General features: G+C 44.8%; 1 protein-coding gene across 1 annotated transcript; it reads left to right on the top strand.

Moving 5' to 3' along the window:
- The first annotated feature begins 221 nt into the window (after nucleotides 1-221).
- CLEC3B (C-type lectin domain family 3 member B) lies at nucleotides 222-6,967 on the top strand. Its single transcript, XM_057367695.1, has 3 exons — nucleotides 222-459; nucleotides 4,299-4,397; nucleotides 5,705-6,967. Exons 1-3 carry the CDS (start codon nucleotides 354-356, stop codon nucleotides 6,103-6,105), a joined length of 606 nt encoding a protein of 201 aa, XP_057223678.1. The 5' UTR covers nucleotides 222-353; the 3' UTR covers nucleotides 6,106-6,967.
- The last annotated feature ends 10,561 nt before the right edge of the window (nucleotides 6,968-17,528 follow it).

Raw genomic sequence — 17,528 nt, forward strand, 5'->3', positions numbered from 1 at the left:
CAGCTTGCTGAAAGCTGGAACCCCTCTGGGAGGTTTTGGGCTTTGGCCGGAGCCCCTGAGCCGCCCCGGGGCCGGGAGGCTGCCGCTGGCCCGGGCTCAGCGGGGGCGGCTGGGACGGTCACTGCTGCCTGGCACGGTCACTGGGACGGTCACTGCTGAGCTGGGACGGTCACTGCTGGGCTGGGACGGTCACTGCTGGGCTGGGACGGTCACTGCGGGCTGGGACGGTCACTGTCGGTTCGGACGGTCACTGCTGCCTGGGACGGTCACTGCGGGCTGCATCCGCTGTCCCCGCGGCTGTGTGAGGGCAGAGCGGAGCCACCGCAGCTCCGCTCCCAGCAGACAGCAGCGGCATGGCGCTCCGGGGAGCCTGCCTCCTCCTCTGCCTCCTCTCCCTCGCCCACGTCTCCGGCCAGCAGAACGGCAAAGTCCGGCCGAAACCGGCGGCTTCCAAGAAAGGTAAGGGGCAGSGGCAGCTTCCCTGCAAGGAAGGCTGGCAGGGCTTGGGGGGGTTGTAATCAGCMCACTCTTCTGGGCATTTAGCAGTGCTTTAGTGAAACTTCAAAAAAAAAAGCATCTAAAAACTTAATATTTCCCCCACCCAGTGGGAATGATTGTGTAGCTCTTCTGGAAAATAGTGAGGGTATTGGAACAGTTTTGGTAGCTTCCTACCTTGGATAAATTTGTTGGGGCAGCTTGGTCTGAATTTTCAGAGGGAATTAGTTTTACATGTTCCCTCTAAGGTTCATCCCAAGCTTTTCTTCTACTAAACTCTCCCTTTGTATAATCCCCCCCACCCCGTCTCATTCATTTTTCAGTAGCAAGTAAGTGGCAGATTACAGACAATTTTGGAGACTAGAGCAGGCAGAAAATACAGAAACCATTAAGCATCAACAGGGTTTTCATTTAAAAAAAAAAACAAAAAAAAAACCACTGGCCACGGGTGTATTTCACACACTGCATGAGCTCTGACTACTCAGGCTTGCCAGACAGCAGCGCACACAAAAAGGTGCCTGGGCTTTCTATTCCCTAGTGGTTTTGTTTTTCCTTCTCTTCTGTTTTCCTCCAGTCCCATCGTTTCTCCCTCCGACTCAGTGCACATTAAGTATAGGAGAAGGCAGGTGAGGTAAGGAAGCACTGAGCCTGCCTGCCTGATGTGTCCGTCCAGTCGTATGGGCTTGGACCGCTTCTGGCAGGCATTTCCCTGCTTGGAATGAAATGGGGAGCAAGGAAGAAGCATCCCTGGAATTCACTTGGCTAGGCTGCTCTCTACACTCACCCAGCTATTTTTGTCAGATTCCATCCTTGAGACATTTTTGCCTTTTCTCCCATTAGATCTTTCTATGAATTCACAACACAGCTGCATTTTCCACTTCTTAATCTACAGGACTTGGAATAACRGAGAAAACAGGCTGTGACTGTTTTCTAGAGCACAAAATACCCCTTTGGGCTCATATGGGGCACATACATGCATTGCACTCACTGGAGRTACCAGGAGAGAAACATTTCTTAGGGAAATCCTATTTATCTCAAGGTGTCATTGCAGCAGCTGCTCCCRCAAGAAGGTGGGAGAAAAGTCACCTTTTTGACAGGAAAAATTGGTTCTGATTTTAAAACTTTTGAGGGGATGTCCTGAAAATCAAGTCATCYGGACCAGCTGGTGGCAGGTTTTACTCAGAATTTCTTTTTAAAGGAGAGGTCATATTTGCTGTGGAGAAAAGGGAAAAAYCCAGGAACTTGGCATTTTTTGACCAGTCACATCCAACCCCACAGGGGCTCAGCTGCCCTGCCTTTACTGAAAACTTCCAGCATTTCTTGGTTAATGTATTTCAGATTTTTACCAGTGCCAGGGGCTGGGGAAAGAAGGAGGAAAGCATTAAAACCGCGCCACGAGGCTCCTCTTTGCCTCCAGCCACTCTCCACATCCAAGCCTGCCTGCCCAGCCACCCCAGGGGTCAGGCTCAACCCTTTCTCTGAACAATGGCCAGATGGTCCCATCCCGTTCTCATCCAGGCCTCCAGTACCCCCATCCTGATTCAACCCCTACACTTTGACACTTTGCCTGGGAGAGTCAGGACAAACCTACTGGCGAGTTGGGGTGTTTGGCTGGATTTATTTTTTTTAATCTAGGCAGCCAAACCACAAATGTTAGAAAAGAAAGCATTGATTTGAGCCAAGCTTTTTATATTTCTTTTTGGTTTTCTTTTTTTTTTTTGTTTTTAATTATTGCTTACATTTGGATCTGCTTCAGAATGAAAAATGATGCTATTTCAACATGAAAATGCCAAACCACAGTGTTTAGAAAATGCTGAGACAGCACMTTCACTTTGCCTGCTGTTGTGTTTTTCCCCCTCAAATTACTCCCCACTTACTGTCCCAAATGCAGTAGCTCAGCAGAGGGGTAGAGATGGGATTTGCCCTCGTCTGGCAGCTCAGGAGGTCTCATCCAAAAGAATTCCCAGGGGAGGCAGGCGCTGGCATTCCTGTCTGGGAACTGTTGGCACCCCTTGGCTTGGGGGTGCAGGTGTCAGTCCTGGCGGTTCCCCTTGGTCACAGCCATGGCAGGGTGTTGGGATCATGGAAGGGAGCATCTTTGCATACCTCTCACATGTATTTCTAAGGTAACTGGAGGCAGAAATTGAAGTCTGGATGCTTAAATCAGTGGATAGGGACTAATAYGGGCTTCACACCTAATGCCACCTACTGCCCAAAATTTTGGTGTACTCTTGTCAGGGTGCTCTTTCTGAAAATGCCTGCCAACACATCCCTAGAAATCCAGTGTGGTGTGTTCAGTCCGCTCCTTTGATCCAGGGACAGGCAGCAAAATGGGATCTGACTGTTCCGTTTGGTGCATTCAKGGAAATGTCTGGTGTCAGAAGAAATACTGATGGCCAGAGAGGTTTGCTGACAGACGTTGTGAATCAGAGCAATGCTCACTCCTCTGGGGGACAGAAGGCTGTTTGGATCTCCAGGCAAAGCTGAACAACCCATATATATATATATATATATATATATATATAGAGAGAGAGAGAGAGAGAGAGAGAGAGATTTAGATACATATACACATATATATGTCTCCAAATTTTATATAGGAATAGTTAAAACATTAAAATTAAGTACAGAGGGATTTGTTTGTTATTCAGCATGTAATTAGAATGGATGAGAATTCCCACTCTCACTAAATACATTTCTGGCCAGGCTTTCAAACCAACAGACTATTGCGACCYACATCCTTCTCTGAGTCTCCTTTTGATCTTGCCTCTGCCCASACTTAATCCTTCTGCTCATGGTCAGCTGCACAAGGACCTGMTCCAGTTCCCATGGGAGCATTGGCAACCCGCATGCGAGCTTCCATGACAGAAAACCCAAACTGTAAACAGGCTTGATCCCAGGCTTCAGGAGGTGAGCCTTGAGGAAATGGCAGCACCGAGACAAAAACCCCGTGCAATAAAATGGAAAACACAATGTTGATGTAGCAATGATTTTCACTTTAAAGCCGAAGGGCAAGTTAACCATCCATGGGTCTCCATGAGACATCCCAGTGAATGCACTGCTGCAGGAACATTTTGTAGCTCAGAATTTGGAAATGAGGTAGTGAAAAGGGACAGGGCACTTAGGTGGTTATCAAAGAGACATGTCACCTCTGATGGCAGGGACCCTCAAGGTGGGAACCCACCAGCAAACYCAGCTGGAACACCATAAGAAGCTGCCCCAGCAAGAGTCACAGGCAGTGTCCTGCCATGGGCTTTGGATGTTACTTCAACCTTACAACATTGGTTCTGCTGTAAGACAAGTTTGCATGGAAAAAAACCCACGATTAATTAGCGGTTTCCCACAAAGTGTTTTCATCAAAGGCAGCAAAATAATATCTGGTGCCTCAGTGTTAAGTGAATYCATTGAAGTTAATTGAGCAATGAGTAAATCAGCTTAATGCTCTCTCCCTGATGTGTCTGGCATTCGTGGTACCATGGTATTCATGGCACCATGTAATYTTTGAGTTGGTGGTTTTGGTCTGCATCCAGGCTGCTGCCCTACTTGCCTGGGTTAGTGCCTCAGCATCCTGGTCCTCAAGGAAGCCCCTCCTACTGCATTCATGGGCAAACTGTCCCCTTTCCTTCTGCTCCATGAGAACTACTAGATGTTTACAACTTCAGAACAGGTTATTGGCTTTGCAGATTCCTTTAGTTAATCCTTCCCTGAGGGCAAAGAAACATGGAGTTTTGATGCTAGGAACACATTTGGTTGCCTCCTCTGGGATACAACYAATTTTTGTGCTTTTTCTCTGATTTCTCCGACAGATGGTGTGAGCCTCAAAATGATTGAAGACCTGAAGGCCATGATTGACAACATCTCTCAGGAGGTTGCTCTACTGAAGGAAAAACAAGCACTCCAGACAGGTAAAGGGCTTGCTGAAGAGCACATGACTTTTGCTTTGAGAGAGGAGCTGCTCATAAAAAAGCAGCTGCAATTGCTCCACATGTCTCGATGAGAGATGCCCAARCACCCCACAGCAACAAGCCCATCATGAGGAGAGAGTTTGGGGGATCAAAGCAGAGTGTTGGGTCTCTGCAATTCCTCCAGGCTGGTGAACCTCCTCAGGCAGTCAATGACAGGATCTGTGCTGTGTGGGGCCCCCTCTTTATGTGCTTCCCATTTGTACAGCTGTGGATATTCCTATGGTGCTAAGCCAGATGTTCATTTTCCTTTTTGAGGTGGAGGGATGGCATTTGGATTAGTCTGTGTTTTAACCAAATGCTGCTTACTCTTTTGTCTGAACCCCAATGAAATGGCAGCCTGGTCCCTTATGGACACTGTGGTATTGMCCAGGGAGCTGCATTGCAGGACTGTCCCAAAATGTCCAGGCTTGCTCCATGGTTATTCTGTGCAAACTCCACCGACATTAATAGGAGCAGGATTTGCAAAATGCAAAGCAGAAATGAGATGAAAATGAAAATTAAGGAGAATTTTCTCCTTAAAAGAAAAGGAGCACAAGCAAAATCAAGGCTTTAGTTCCAAGCTCAMATTCATTGAGAAGTAATTGGTTTGGATATTAATGTATGGCTCTGATTAGGTATTGTTTGGGTACAGTACCCTGCACTCTCAAGGTTTAGAGCTTAAAGAAAAACAAAATAAATTTATATCCTTAACACTAAAATCAGAGGCAAGTAGAAATTTTCTCTGAAGACCTCAAGCTATGCGAGCACAACGCTTCTGATCAAAGCTTATTAAAACGACTTTTTTTTCTTCTTGCATAATTAAGATGATTTAATTGGCATGGAGGCTTTTTCCCAAAACACTCCAGCACTCAACATGAGTGCCCATGACAAACCTTATTTCCAACAAACTCATCAGAGAAGAAGTAGCATTGGCTGGGGAAGAACAAGGCCAGGGAGGGGGCAGGAGGACCATGCAGTGCCTCTGCTCCAGCAGCTGCAAATCCCAGATGGGTGACAGGGGCTTCCCAAAAATCCATTTCACCTGATGGTTTGCAGAGGGGGAGGGCATGTCCCTATGGCTGTGTCCCACCCTATGTAGGAGAGAGAGTAGCCCTGAAATGCCATCCTGCCGAGGGTCACTGTGCAGCCTAAGGAATTAAGTCTGTAATTTGGCTGCTGGGTTTGCTACTGCTGCCTCTCCCTGGACACAATTTTTAAACCAAGTTCTCTGTCTTTGTTTTTATTCTGTTCATGTGGTAACCACTCAGTTTGCCTGAAAGGCACCAAAATTCACCTRAAATGCTTTCTGGCATTTTCGGAGACCAAGACATACCACGAGGCCAGCGAAAACTGCATCTCTCAGGGCGGCACACTCAGCACCCCCCAGAACGGGGAGGAGAACGATGCCCTCTACGACTACATGCGCAAGAGCATCGGCTCRGAGGCCGAGATCTGGCTGGGCCTCAATGACATGGCCACAGAGGGCAAGTGGGTCGACATGACGGGCAGCYCCCTCCGCTACAAGAACTGGGAGACTGAAATCACCRCCCAGCCCGACGGCGGCAAGCTGGAAAACTGCGCGGCTTTGTCTGGGGCCGCCATTGGCAAGTGGTTCGACAAGAGGTGCCGAGAACAGCTGCCCTACGTGTGCCAGTTCATGATCGTGTAGTGCCGAGGCCTCATCCAGCCCGGCCCAGCACGGATATTCCATTTGGGCAGCAGGATCGTGCAGCTGGAGCTGTGTGCACCTCCACGTATGTCCATGCACCCGCGTGTTCCGCTAGGGCCACCCTCGGCAAAGAGAGTTGTCACGGCTCGGTGTCGGGCTGTAGAGCACTAGAGCATTTCCTTTGGCCGCTTCCAGCCCTGTTTGCAGCTGCACTGCTCTTTCTAAGGCATGATTTATAGATAGATTTTTTTTACACAGGGAATTTATTAGGATGYTCAGTTGTTTTGGCGAAGAACCAGCGCAGCAGTCCAGCCTGGCATAGAGCTGCCTCGGCTGCCCGGGGCTGTCACTCTGCAATGTTCTTTCCCATTTTGCTGAGCTTTGTTGGGACACCAGCACAGCCAGTTTCTGCTTWCTTCCCTTGTGCTTCCCCATAAGCCCTGGCAACAATCTGTGGGAGCTCCTTGTTCCTCACAGTGTCCCAATTCAGCCTCCTGAGGATCCAGRTGCTGTCCCAATGAGCAGGGGGAGTTACTCCAGCTTTGCATTGAGACATACAATTGGGCTCATTTGGCAGGGTCCCAGCTGCTCAAGGGATTGTCCAACTGGTCRAGTTACATTCATAAATGAATCAGCAAGTTACAGGCAGGTTTGGTCCTTTTCTCACCAGCCAGAAGCCAGTTTCACTGACTTCAGTGGGAGAGCAAGACCCACTGCCAGATCCTTTGAAAAAAAAACTCATCAGAAGCCTTATTTGTGCTGCACTATCAAGGGAAAGCAATGATTACTCAGAACATAGTTAGTCAAATATATTATTGGAAATAGAAGACATATGTATTACATAAATAACATAAATGTAGCACTATTATTTTATATATTGCTATATAAAAACTCTGTATTGAAAACAAGTCCCAGGACAGCTCACTCCAGCAGCTTTAGGAATGACCTGACCAGTTTATATGACAGGAACCCAGATGAACTTGGTCTTTGCCGGTACTGGTATAGTCCTTGGCAAAGGTAAATCTGCTGAGCGCTGTTTGTGCCAATACAGTCATGCTCAGCTGAAGGTCTGGTCTCAGTGATTTTTTACTGAGAAAATATCTAAAGTTAAATAAATAAATAAATAAATAAATAGCAGAGATGAGGAAGACGTGCAAGTCACCTTGGCAGCTTAACAAAGCTTTGCTGGCTGTTGGCTAAAAGGTATCAGTGGTTGTTTGCAGACCAGTGCTTGCTGATAACCCCTCCAGAATGGATCCCATTCCCTGCACTTCCAGGTTGGAGATGTCAAGACATGATCCTGCCMATGAGACAGTTATTCTGATTTGCTGCTTTGCTTAAAAGCAGCATAGTGGTAGGTCTTCCAAGACATCAAGTCTGAGCCAAGCTGGAAACACAAACACTCACGCGCAAATSCAGAGTGCACGCTTCTGAGGTTGTCACTATTGCCAAACGCTCCGCTGTTCAAATGACTATAAAATAAAAATATCCACAAAGCTTGCTGAAGGAACAGAATTGTGATTGGAGTGCTTTTGTCTCCTTGTCTTTCTCTTCAGAGCAGCTCCAGGGATCTCTCTGAAGGTTGGAGATAACAAAGGCAGAGGGGAAAAGCAGGAAGTGAGAACCTCCCACCCTTGTAATACACTTTATAGGATTCTCCCCCTTCTGCCCTGTTATCATACCAGTCACATGCCATACACAGGATACAGGCAGGGAATCCTTTTATAGGAAAATAAGATTTCCTTCTTTCTGTCCCCTTGCTGCTGGGAAATTTCATTCTGAAATACAAGCTAACCCAGAAGGAAGGTCCCTTCCTCAGCCTTGTTTGGCAGCAGTAGTGGTGTTGGGGGTGGTGGCACCTCAGGTCCCAGCRTGGAGCCAGTCCTTCCCAGGCTGCCTCCCACCTCCTCCACAATGAGCAGAGCTGCAGTGGTGCCAAGAATCCCTCTCCTTCACCCACTGAGGTGGCGACGGCTTCTCCYTCCTCCTCCTCTCCAGCCTCCCATGTAGGAGAGAAGACCATCCATGTAGAAGACAGTGCCTCACACCAGTCCATGAAGTTTCAGCTGCTGCAGGACTGCATGTGAAATTAGGTCTCTGTTTAAGATTTACTTTGGACCCTGCTCCTTTTCCAAGGCTCTTTGCTGTAGGTCATGGTTACACCCTTCAAGCCAGTTTGTGTCAATACAAATCCTCTAGTTCCTTTGGCAGATGTTCCCTCCGTGTTTKGAGATACACATGAAGGCAAAGCAGCAATGCTKSMAGCATTGCTGCCTTTAATCCTGGCTGGTCATAAACCACAAGGTCTTGAAACACAAATGTGTGGTCAGAGAAATAAACAGAGGGCTTTTATRGGAGCCCAGGAATGAAAGAGGAGGGTTGTGAAAGCCATGGAGCATGGCAGCGCTGAGCTTCGGGGAAATTGTGGGTGCTGAAGCTGGACCATCTTTGTGTGGAGTGTGAATCTGAAAAACAGCCATGGAGATGGATGCCAAAGGATATTCCCAGAGAAGACATGAAGGAGTCAGTCTGTCAAATGTAAAAAATAACAAGTCGCTCTCAGCAGATTTYGCTCGTCTCTCTCTTGCTCTATTTTCACGTGGCTAAGCTCCTGCCAGCACCATTCCTCATAGATGTTTTGCTCTTCTGAAGCTGGGAGGAGCACAGGGAAGGGTGSTTTTGCTCTTGCTCTACTTGTTGGATCCCGGATCACAAAACTGACCTTGTCGTTTCAGTGCTACATTTATAAGTTTAATACTATTTTTACAATCTTCTTCTTTACTGTACATTATGAACTACAAATTTTCTTTGAAAAGCCAAAGAAAAAGATTTTTCTAGAAGATTCCTCACCCTTGYTTACCACAGCAATGTTGGGGGCTTTTTGTTCTGGTTTTTTTTTGTGTCCAGCCCTGTGTTTTGTGGTCACAGTAAATGCCAGGCTGGAGGGGTTGAATGGGGGACACTGGCTGCCTCCATAGGGAAACTCTCCTGAGCACATGTAGTCCATCTGCTGGGGACCAAGAGAAGCATCACTTTTTAAATCTTCCATTAAATCCTTTGGCACTCAAGCCAGAGTGGAACATCTGCTGTCCAAAAGTGTGGTCTCAGCCAAAGGAGTRCAGACAAATAGAAAGAAACCTCAGCTCTGCCCCCAGGAGAAAGGAAATGTGAAAGTGATCACATCTGAACCAACGTATTGTCATGCCTGCCATCCCTAAGGAACCTCATGTTATGATAAATAGGAGGTGTTGTGTAAGGCCTCCTGCCAGTGATGGTACTGCTCAGCTGCTTGTGGCTCTGTGACATATCAGAGGAAAGATGAAGCATGAAATGTGCATGTGTTTACATAAACGAAAGAATAAAACATACTGGGTGTGCCTGCAGGAGTTCCCCCAGCACTGCACCATCCACTACTGACTCGAACAGAACAGCACTAACTCACCCCACTGATTGCCCCCACCACAATTCACCCTGGTCCAGAAGTTCAGACCCTGTTCCAGGTCTTTGCCTGAAGGTCCAGGAAAAGGACCAAATGGTTCAGAGTGAAATGATTAAGCATAAAACAGGAATACCTTTCTGAAGTCTCCCTCTGCACAAAGGCCAGAACAGCACAATGTTCACACACATCAACAGCCAGGTTGCTTTTGGCTCCARTCAGTGAAAGGGCTTTTAAGCAAAGGTGGGTAAAAATTTGGGAGTTGTGAGCCAAAAGCTGGCTTTGAGCCTTGAACACTTTCTGGATTTGGTCCTTAACAGTCCTAACAAGAAACCAACGCAGTGCCTCTGCTCCTTGTGCCCGTCTGTTCAGCCTGGGCATAGCTCACAGCAGAGGTTCTCTCCATGTCAGGTGCACCCTTTCCCCGTCATCCTTTGTAAGGAGCAGCCCCCAACATCTCTGCTCTGCCTGACACAGGAGGAACATTCTTCCCATCTCTGTGGGAGACCATTGGTAGAATGAGCCTCAAAAAGGAAAGGGCCTCCTCACMCCTGAACCACTGAGTCTTGTGATTCCTGTAGGCTTTGCTGTTTGCTCCCACTCCTCTGTAACCACTGAACCCTGCTGTCACTCTCTCCTTTTTCAAATAAAATAAAAAGTTAGATTCAAGTTATGTTTCTCCATCTCAGAAGCCACTGTAGTCAGGGAAGAAGCACAGATCTGTGAGACTCAGCAAACAAGGGTAAGCCAAAACMCCCCTGGGAGTATAAATATAAACCAGCTGGGGGTCACTAAACTAATGGAGAGCATAAAAATAAACTCCTTGGGGACAGAAGATGGAGAGGATATCAGGCTATGGTGTACAAAACAAAAAAACCCCGATGCTTTATTGCTTTTATATATAGAAGCCCTCAGAGGGAGTCCAGAGGTAACAGTTGGGGACTGTTCCAAATACAGCTGAAAACAAATCACAACAATTTTAGCCTCACACCCAGCAGCCTCTCCACTCTGTCCTGTGCTACCCAGACCRATCTGTGGCTGCATCACTCGCTGTGACCCCCCTGTCCTGCTCTACTGAAGGGGTCATCYGTGCTGGCAGCAGCCACAGGGCACCCCCATGCCTGCAGCCTCCCTCCAGAAAGGAAAGAAAAGCCCAAGATGCTGCCAAGAGATGGGACCAGCTGCTGATGGMAGAACATGGCTGCTCCCACCTCAGCCCCATTGGAAAGCTGACCCTGAGCCTGAGGCAGAGAACACAACAAGCAAGCTGCCARCCTGGCAATGAAGGACACATCTCAAGAAGCTGTGTTTAGAGAACACTGCTTGGGAAGCATTGCAGCATGTAAAAGAAAATGCAGGAAGGGAAATAAAACCTACAACCCCTACTGCTTTGAAGAAATGCCCCAGGGCCAGCCTGRTTTCCCACTAGAGTGACAGTAACTTCTATTTCTATTCCAAAAGTGAGGTCTCTGACATCCAATAGTTTTCCCTGTTTCCGTGGTTGTCACGACCAGTGAGGTCAGCTCTGGAGTGCCAGGTCTAGTTTTGGGCTGTCCACTCACATGGACCTAGTGAAGTGGGTGCAGGAAGCAGAAGGGATTTGGGGATCTGTTGTGTGAGGAGAGAGCGAGAGCTGAGRCTGCCCAGCCTGGAGAAGAGAAGGCTCAGGGGATCTTATCTTAAATGCCTGAAGGGGGAGAGTGGTGAAGGCAGAGCCATGGGSACAGCCTGAAATACAAGAAATTCTGCTTAAAGAGAAGAGAGCCTTTTTTTCTCTGTGAGGGTGGTCAGATCCTGGCATAGGTTGCTGAGAGAGGCTGTGGAGCCTCTACCCTTGGAGATACTCATGATCTGAGTGGACATGGCCCTGGGCAATGGGGCCTTGCTCTGAGCAGGAGCTGTAACCAGGCCATCTCCAGAGRTCCCTGTCAGCTCTTCTGCACAAACACAGCTACTGAGCATGGGATCCTACCTACATAACTTATTCCTCTTCTAGTCACAGGAGAAAAACAGACATTTCAGGAGCAGACAGATAACCTCAGACACCTGATGGATGAGCTGTCATGTAAAAGCCTTCCTACAGAACAAGGTTAGCAAGAAAGCCAATGAAATAATATTTTGTGGGATGTGATTTCTACACCGTGGTGCTGCCAGAGCTCTAGATACTAACTAGGTCTTGCTGCTCTGCCAAGTGGGATCAGAAGACAAGAGCTGAAACTTCATATAGTTATTCAACCAAAAGGAAACTGGAAAACTTCACTAAATAGCAAATGAAATGTATTTTTTAATATTAAATGCTCWGTCCAAATACACAGTTCAGGGGTGCACAGATGCAGATGTGAGTCAGCCCAACCACAGTGATAGATTTGCTTTACTGTTGAAGCAGGAAGTCCAAAGGCAGCCTGGATTTCATCTGGATTCATGTGGACATTGCTCTGTCACAGGGAAGGCTTTGATCCAAAGCCCCTGAGTGTCAAACCATGCTAACATGGGGTTCCAAAGCCCAACAGAGTGGCAATGGCACAGGTCCCACCTGCCTGTGCATCAGCACAGGGAYGCTGCAACATGAATTTATCGAGGGAGGCTCTCACACTTCGTTCTATAATACATCACAGTAGAAAACCAAACCTCAAGTGACCTTAAACCGGTCAAATTTTAGGAAACACTCCAGAAACTGCTGATTATAAACAGAGTTAAACAATTGGTTCCAATGAAGATTGAGAACTTGGAAGGAGCTGTGTGGGTGGGGTGCTGTGTACCTACAGTGAGTGACTGGCAAGTTTTCTACRCAGCCTGGAAACTGAACTTGCTTTCAAAAAAGAAGCAGAACAACAGTTAGTGGGATTTATTCCTACATTAAAATGTACACACTGAAAAAGGATGCAAACATAGCAAGTAGTCATAGTGTACTGCTGGAAAAAGGTAAGCAATCCTGAAAGCATAGTACTGGGGGGAGAACACCTTACTTAAAATATTGAAAACAAACAGGCAAAAAGCAAAAATTGCCAAGAATTTTTCCTTTTTTTTTTTTTTTAACATTTTTTTTTTTTTTTTTTTTATTTTTTTTTTTTTTTTTTTTTTTTTTTTTTTTTTTTTAACATTCATACGAGTGGTTTGCCAGCCTGTATGAGTAATTTAATTTTTAAATCTGCTGTAACTACAGACATAGGTACAGTCCACAGCCAGAGATAAAACCACCTCATGACTTTCATCAGGTGAGAAATGGCCATTAAAAAAAAGAGAGCAGACAGTCCTGAAGGCGGAACTCCAGTGAGCACAGCAAGGATTCAGCCTTTAATTCATGTGCTAATGAGGGAGCTGGGACGACCCCGGAGGCCCCCTAGAAAATCTTGGTCTTGAGTCTCAGGAACTGGCTGTATCAGGTGAGGCAGAGCTCACAGGGGTGAGATATGGCCTTGTGGTCACCATCCTTTTACCTTCCCTGCAGGGCCAACTGCAGGGGCAACTTTCCTGCTCTTCTTGCCCTTGCCCAATGCCTGAACTCACATTCATTGGMGATTAAAGCTGATTGTTCCAAGGACATGGACTTGGTGTTGCATTACATTTGTCTACTGGAAAAGTAAGAGATATTATGGCTGTAAAGCTCTGGACCTTAAAATCAGGAAAGTAAGAWACACCAGAATGAGGCAGCATCACCCCAAAAGGAAACATACAGGAAAATCTCTAKCCACAAAATAAGCACGAAGTTTTACCCTAATGATTAAAATTAAAATTGATATCTGAGCCTTCAAGAGTGAAGGGATGCTTTATTCTACTTGAAGGTGGCAGGAAGGGGAACATGTCTCCTTTGTTTTGCTCCTCAGTGACAGAGTGCCACCAAGTCACAACCATTGCATCAGCTAAAGCACAGCGTGAGCTGGTGGAGATGTTTGTACTACAGTCAGTGTTAGTGAAGCAAGTACATATTTTGTAAAGCATCTTGGAAAAAGGTTACTGGTAGAAATATGATTCATTGCACCATTCACAGACCTTGTGGGTTATTGTTCTCTACCCTTCCACCTAATTTGGTGTATAATTAGGTGTTACTTATACGAGAGGTCATTCATGTCAGGAGAAGCAATACTTTCCAGACTAATTTGAGTTTTTCCTACAAATGTTAATGCTTTCTCAAGTACCTCTCCAGCTACTTGAGATGTCAACTGCTTCAAGTACTGCCACTTCATTCAGCACTGAAATAACTTTGTGGCTGCTCTGTGGCGAAACCTGGGGACCCTGCTGCAGCAAACTTCACCCAGCAGATTTGCTGTATTCCAGGTTCAGGTGAGGCTAGAGTAAGAAATATATTGTAGACAGAGGWTTTTTGTATTTCACACCAATATTGAGAGAACATTCACCAAAAAAATCAGTTTCTGGAGAGCTTGGTCTTGAATTTCACTGACTGGGCGTGTGGGGAGAAAGGCAGACAAGACTTCAAAATACAAAAGCAGAAAAAGAAAGGAAGGTGATGACAAAAATCTGTTTTTCAGTGGTGTTTGGAGCATCTTCATTGAAGCATGATCCAATCTCTGGAACCTGAGCTGTCTTAATTCCAGAAGTGCTACTTTACCAGCCATAACCTGGGCACAGAATCCTTAAACACACCCGACAAGCTTGTATGGGAATGCAAGGGAAGCACTCTTGCATTCACCAGCTCCTCTCAGCTGAAGCTGTATCTTTGTCCTTTAACCCCAATGGGTGACCATAAAAACGTAGGGAGCGCGTGAGAGAGTTTGACCCRCAGAACTGATCAGCCAAATATATCAAATGTTGGAATACGCAAGTACATAAACAATCTCCCTAAGATGTCTGACTAGCAAGGAAAAATATTGTCCTCTGGGATATTTGACACATGCTTGAACCCAGATGCCTTGCTGGGCTGGTTTAAGATGCTTCGAAATTTGTTCTGCAATAACCCAAAGAAGAGAAGTTAGAGAGGAAGAGCTAATCACTTGCTGCCTTTTTTTTATTGCTCTGAAAGATTAACTTATAAAATGTTCACCAAACAATCATATTAGAATATTTTATTAGGCCTTTGTTTACTTTTTAGGGTTTGCCTCTTGTTAAAAAACTCTTACTAACWTAAGGAAACTATGGGAAAACCTATTAACCTTTTATAAGCTTTTGAATGGGTAAAGCTTTAGGCTGTGAAAGGAATTAACAAGTATCTAAACAGGTTTGGTTTGGCAGAAAATAGAACAGTTTTAATTTATTATGTAAATGTGAAATCTGTAAAKATTCAAGCTGTTGAGCTTGCAACTTACTAAAATGATAATTATCATACAAAAACATTTATCAGTTCATTTTTCTTTCAAGTTCTCATTTTTGAGGGTATCAGGATCAGGGGCATTTTCCCAAGTAGCATAACTCTGATACTTTCTGCCTCAGGAGAATCTGCCAGGGATGTCCAGATCRTCAAAGCTGAAAGCTTCAGGCTGTCATGTCCCAAGGGCAAATGCAAAATTTGGTATGAGCAAATCTCTACTTAGCAGTTTAAACCATAGAGCAGTAGGGTTTTTTTTTTTTCCCTTTACAGTTAACCCTGTGTTACAAAACAGTGCATTGTTCCTGGGTTACTTTTTTCAGAAGCCAGCAATTAAATAAAAGTAGCATTTTGAAAGGAAAAACRCACCACTAGTTTGCTTCTCCTTTATTTTAAAAAGCCGCACATCACCCTTCAAATAAAAAGCATTTGTGATGATGAATTTGAAGCAGATGCTAAAACAGTTTGGCTCAAGAGCCTGCACCTCATACTCCTGAGACCAAGTGGTGAATCTCATTTAAGGACAGGTTCTTCTGTACAGAAAACTAAATYTACACACACATAATTAGTAGCTGCTTTGCCACAATTAATCTCACGTATGAAGGCAGCTGTTCATATGGGCTCTGTCTGCCATTTTTTAGCCCTTAAGGTGAAGACCAATATGGGATATTTTTCCTGTCATGGCAAGCAGCAAAGGTTATTCTGTCTTCAAGCAAAACCATTCCTGGGGTTCCTGAGGAAGAGGAATGCTCAAGTCTATTCCCATTTAATTTAAGGAGGTGAAACAGAAGTGCCCCCACACCTCTCTCCAAATTTACCCAAACCAGCCCACCAAAGGATGCAGCCTCCAAAACAAACAGCAACCAACAAGAGCAACCAACAACTAAAATAAAAATAAAATTTAAAATAAATAGAATTTAATAAATAAAATATTAAAGGAAACTATTAAATACACGCAAATTCAAATAAAAAAATTGAAAATTTATTTCAAAATTAATAAATAAAAAGGGAAGTACATACTCCACATGAAACATTTAGTCAGTTCTAAACAATACTTTCTCAAAGCAAATGATCTCCAGTTAGGAAAAAAATTAAATAGTTTTTCTGCAGAGATGACAGGATACTGCCAACACATTTTCTCTCATTTTCTTCTGAAAAAGCACATTTCAGAAAGTGAGGCCATTTTTTTCTGGCCTCATGTCTAAAAAAAGTGCTCTGTGCCGAGAGAGTGCTGCTGTGTTGGAGTATCTTTGACAGGATGCAYCATGGCCCTCTTTCTACAGCTGTGAGTGACTGCAGCAGTTGTACCAGGATTAATGCGCATAGCTATGTAAAAAATACACTCACAAATGTAGCAAGGAACAAAGCAGTTCCTTGGGTTTTTGAAGATTCATCTTGCCCAGAAGTGTAAAGCCTGGCTTGCTACAGCAGTATAGCAATTCTTTAAGACAAGAAATGGATGCAGCCCAAACCACAAAAGACACCTTTTATGTGTTAAGTGTTGCTAATTGAAACAATTTGCTATGCTTCATTTATGTTGAAGGAACTTCTGGCATGTTGTTTCAAAGTCTTTGTAAAAGGACTGTTCCTTCCTCSAGGCTGGATAAATTCTCCACACCACAATTCTTCAGTTTCAAAGATCACGAAGTTGGATGTTGAAAGCTATTTATACTCAAGAAATGTATCCTGCACTTTTGGKTTTTTTTGCTTTTGTTTCCAGCTTCAAAGTTTTTAGGGAGGCAGATTTGTCCCCACCTTTGTGTATGTCAGTCTGCAGTTAGATGCTGGCTGGCGAAGATATGCACGTGGATGAATGATACTTGGTGTCTTGCTGTGTCCATGCTCCCCTCAAAACATTCACAGACTTCAATGTATTTTCTGTCACATCCACAGGTATCCCACGGTAGTTTCTACGGAGTAACATGATTTTTTCCCTCCTAACGCCAAGGAGTTGAAGTCTCACTGTTGGTCTGGTGTAAACAATAAAAWTTACTTTCTTATTTCCAACTGGTGCTCTGCAAATTCTGCTGTAATCTAAAAAAAAAAAAAAACCAAAAAAACCTCGGCTTTTGATTTAGCTGGAAATTTAACTAGACTATTCACAAACATATTTAAAAATAAAGCACCTACTGAGTATTCTGATAGCTCAATCTTGTCCAAACCTTACAAATTCAAGCCMAAGAAGCAAATCTTTTTAGATTTGTTGGTTTGGGCAACAAAACCCCGAGCTTCTCTTTGCTCTTCAAAACCAAATTACATTTGGGCTAGGAGTTCTGCACCTGCTAKGAGTCCTCCTATGAGCCACCACCTTTCAATTAATGGCTAACTACACTTCAAAATTTTCATTTTTAGATAAAGACTACTGCCTGGGAATTACTCCAGGATGGCATAATTGCAGTGAAGATACAAAATGATAAGCACTAGCATTATATTTGTATTAACTGGCTGTTTTGGAGAGAGCCTAGGGATTGGATGATCCTTGCTGTGTTTCCCAGGCTTTCCAAGAGTAGATCTCTTAAATGAAGCCTAGGATCCATCTCCAGCAATTACTGGAATCCTCAGTAGTGAGAATTTCAAACATCATTTTCTGTGCATTAAAATTGCCCTGAAATAAATAAATTAGCAAATAATTTTTTAAAAAATCTAGAGAGATATCAGTGTGCACCGATTCCATGAGCTTACATTCAGAACAAAAYGGGCTTCACACATTTTCCTAAAAGTCACTCC

Source organism: Malurus melanocephalus, unplaced genomic scaffold (assembly GCF_030028575.1).
Source record: "Malurus melanocephalus ecotype Western Australia unplaced genomic scaffold, MMel_1.1 scaffold_83, whole genome shotgun sequence".
Classification (NCBI taxonomy): Eukaryota; Metazoa; Chordata; class Aves; order Passeriformes; family Maluridae; genus Malurus; species Malurus melanocephalus.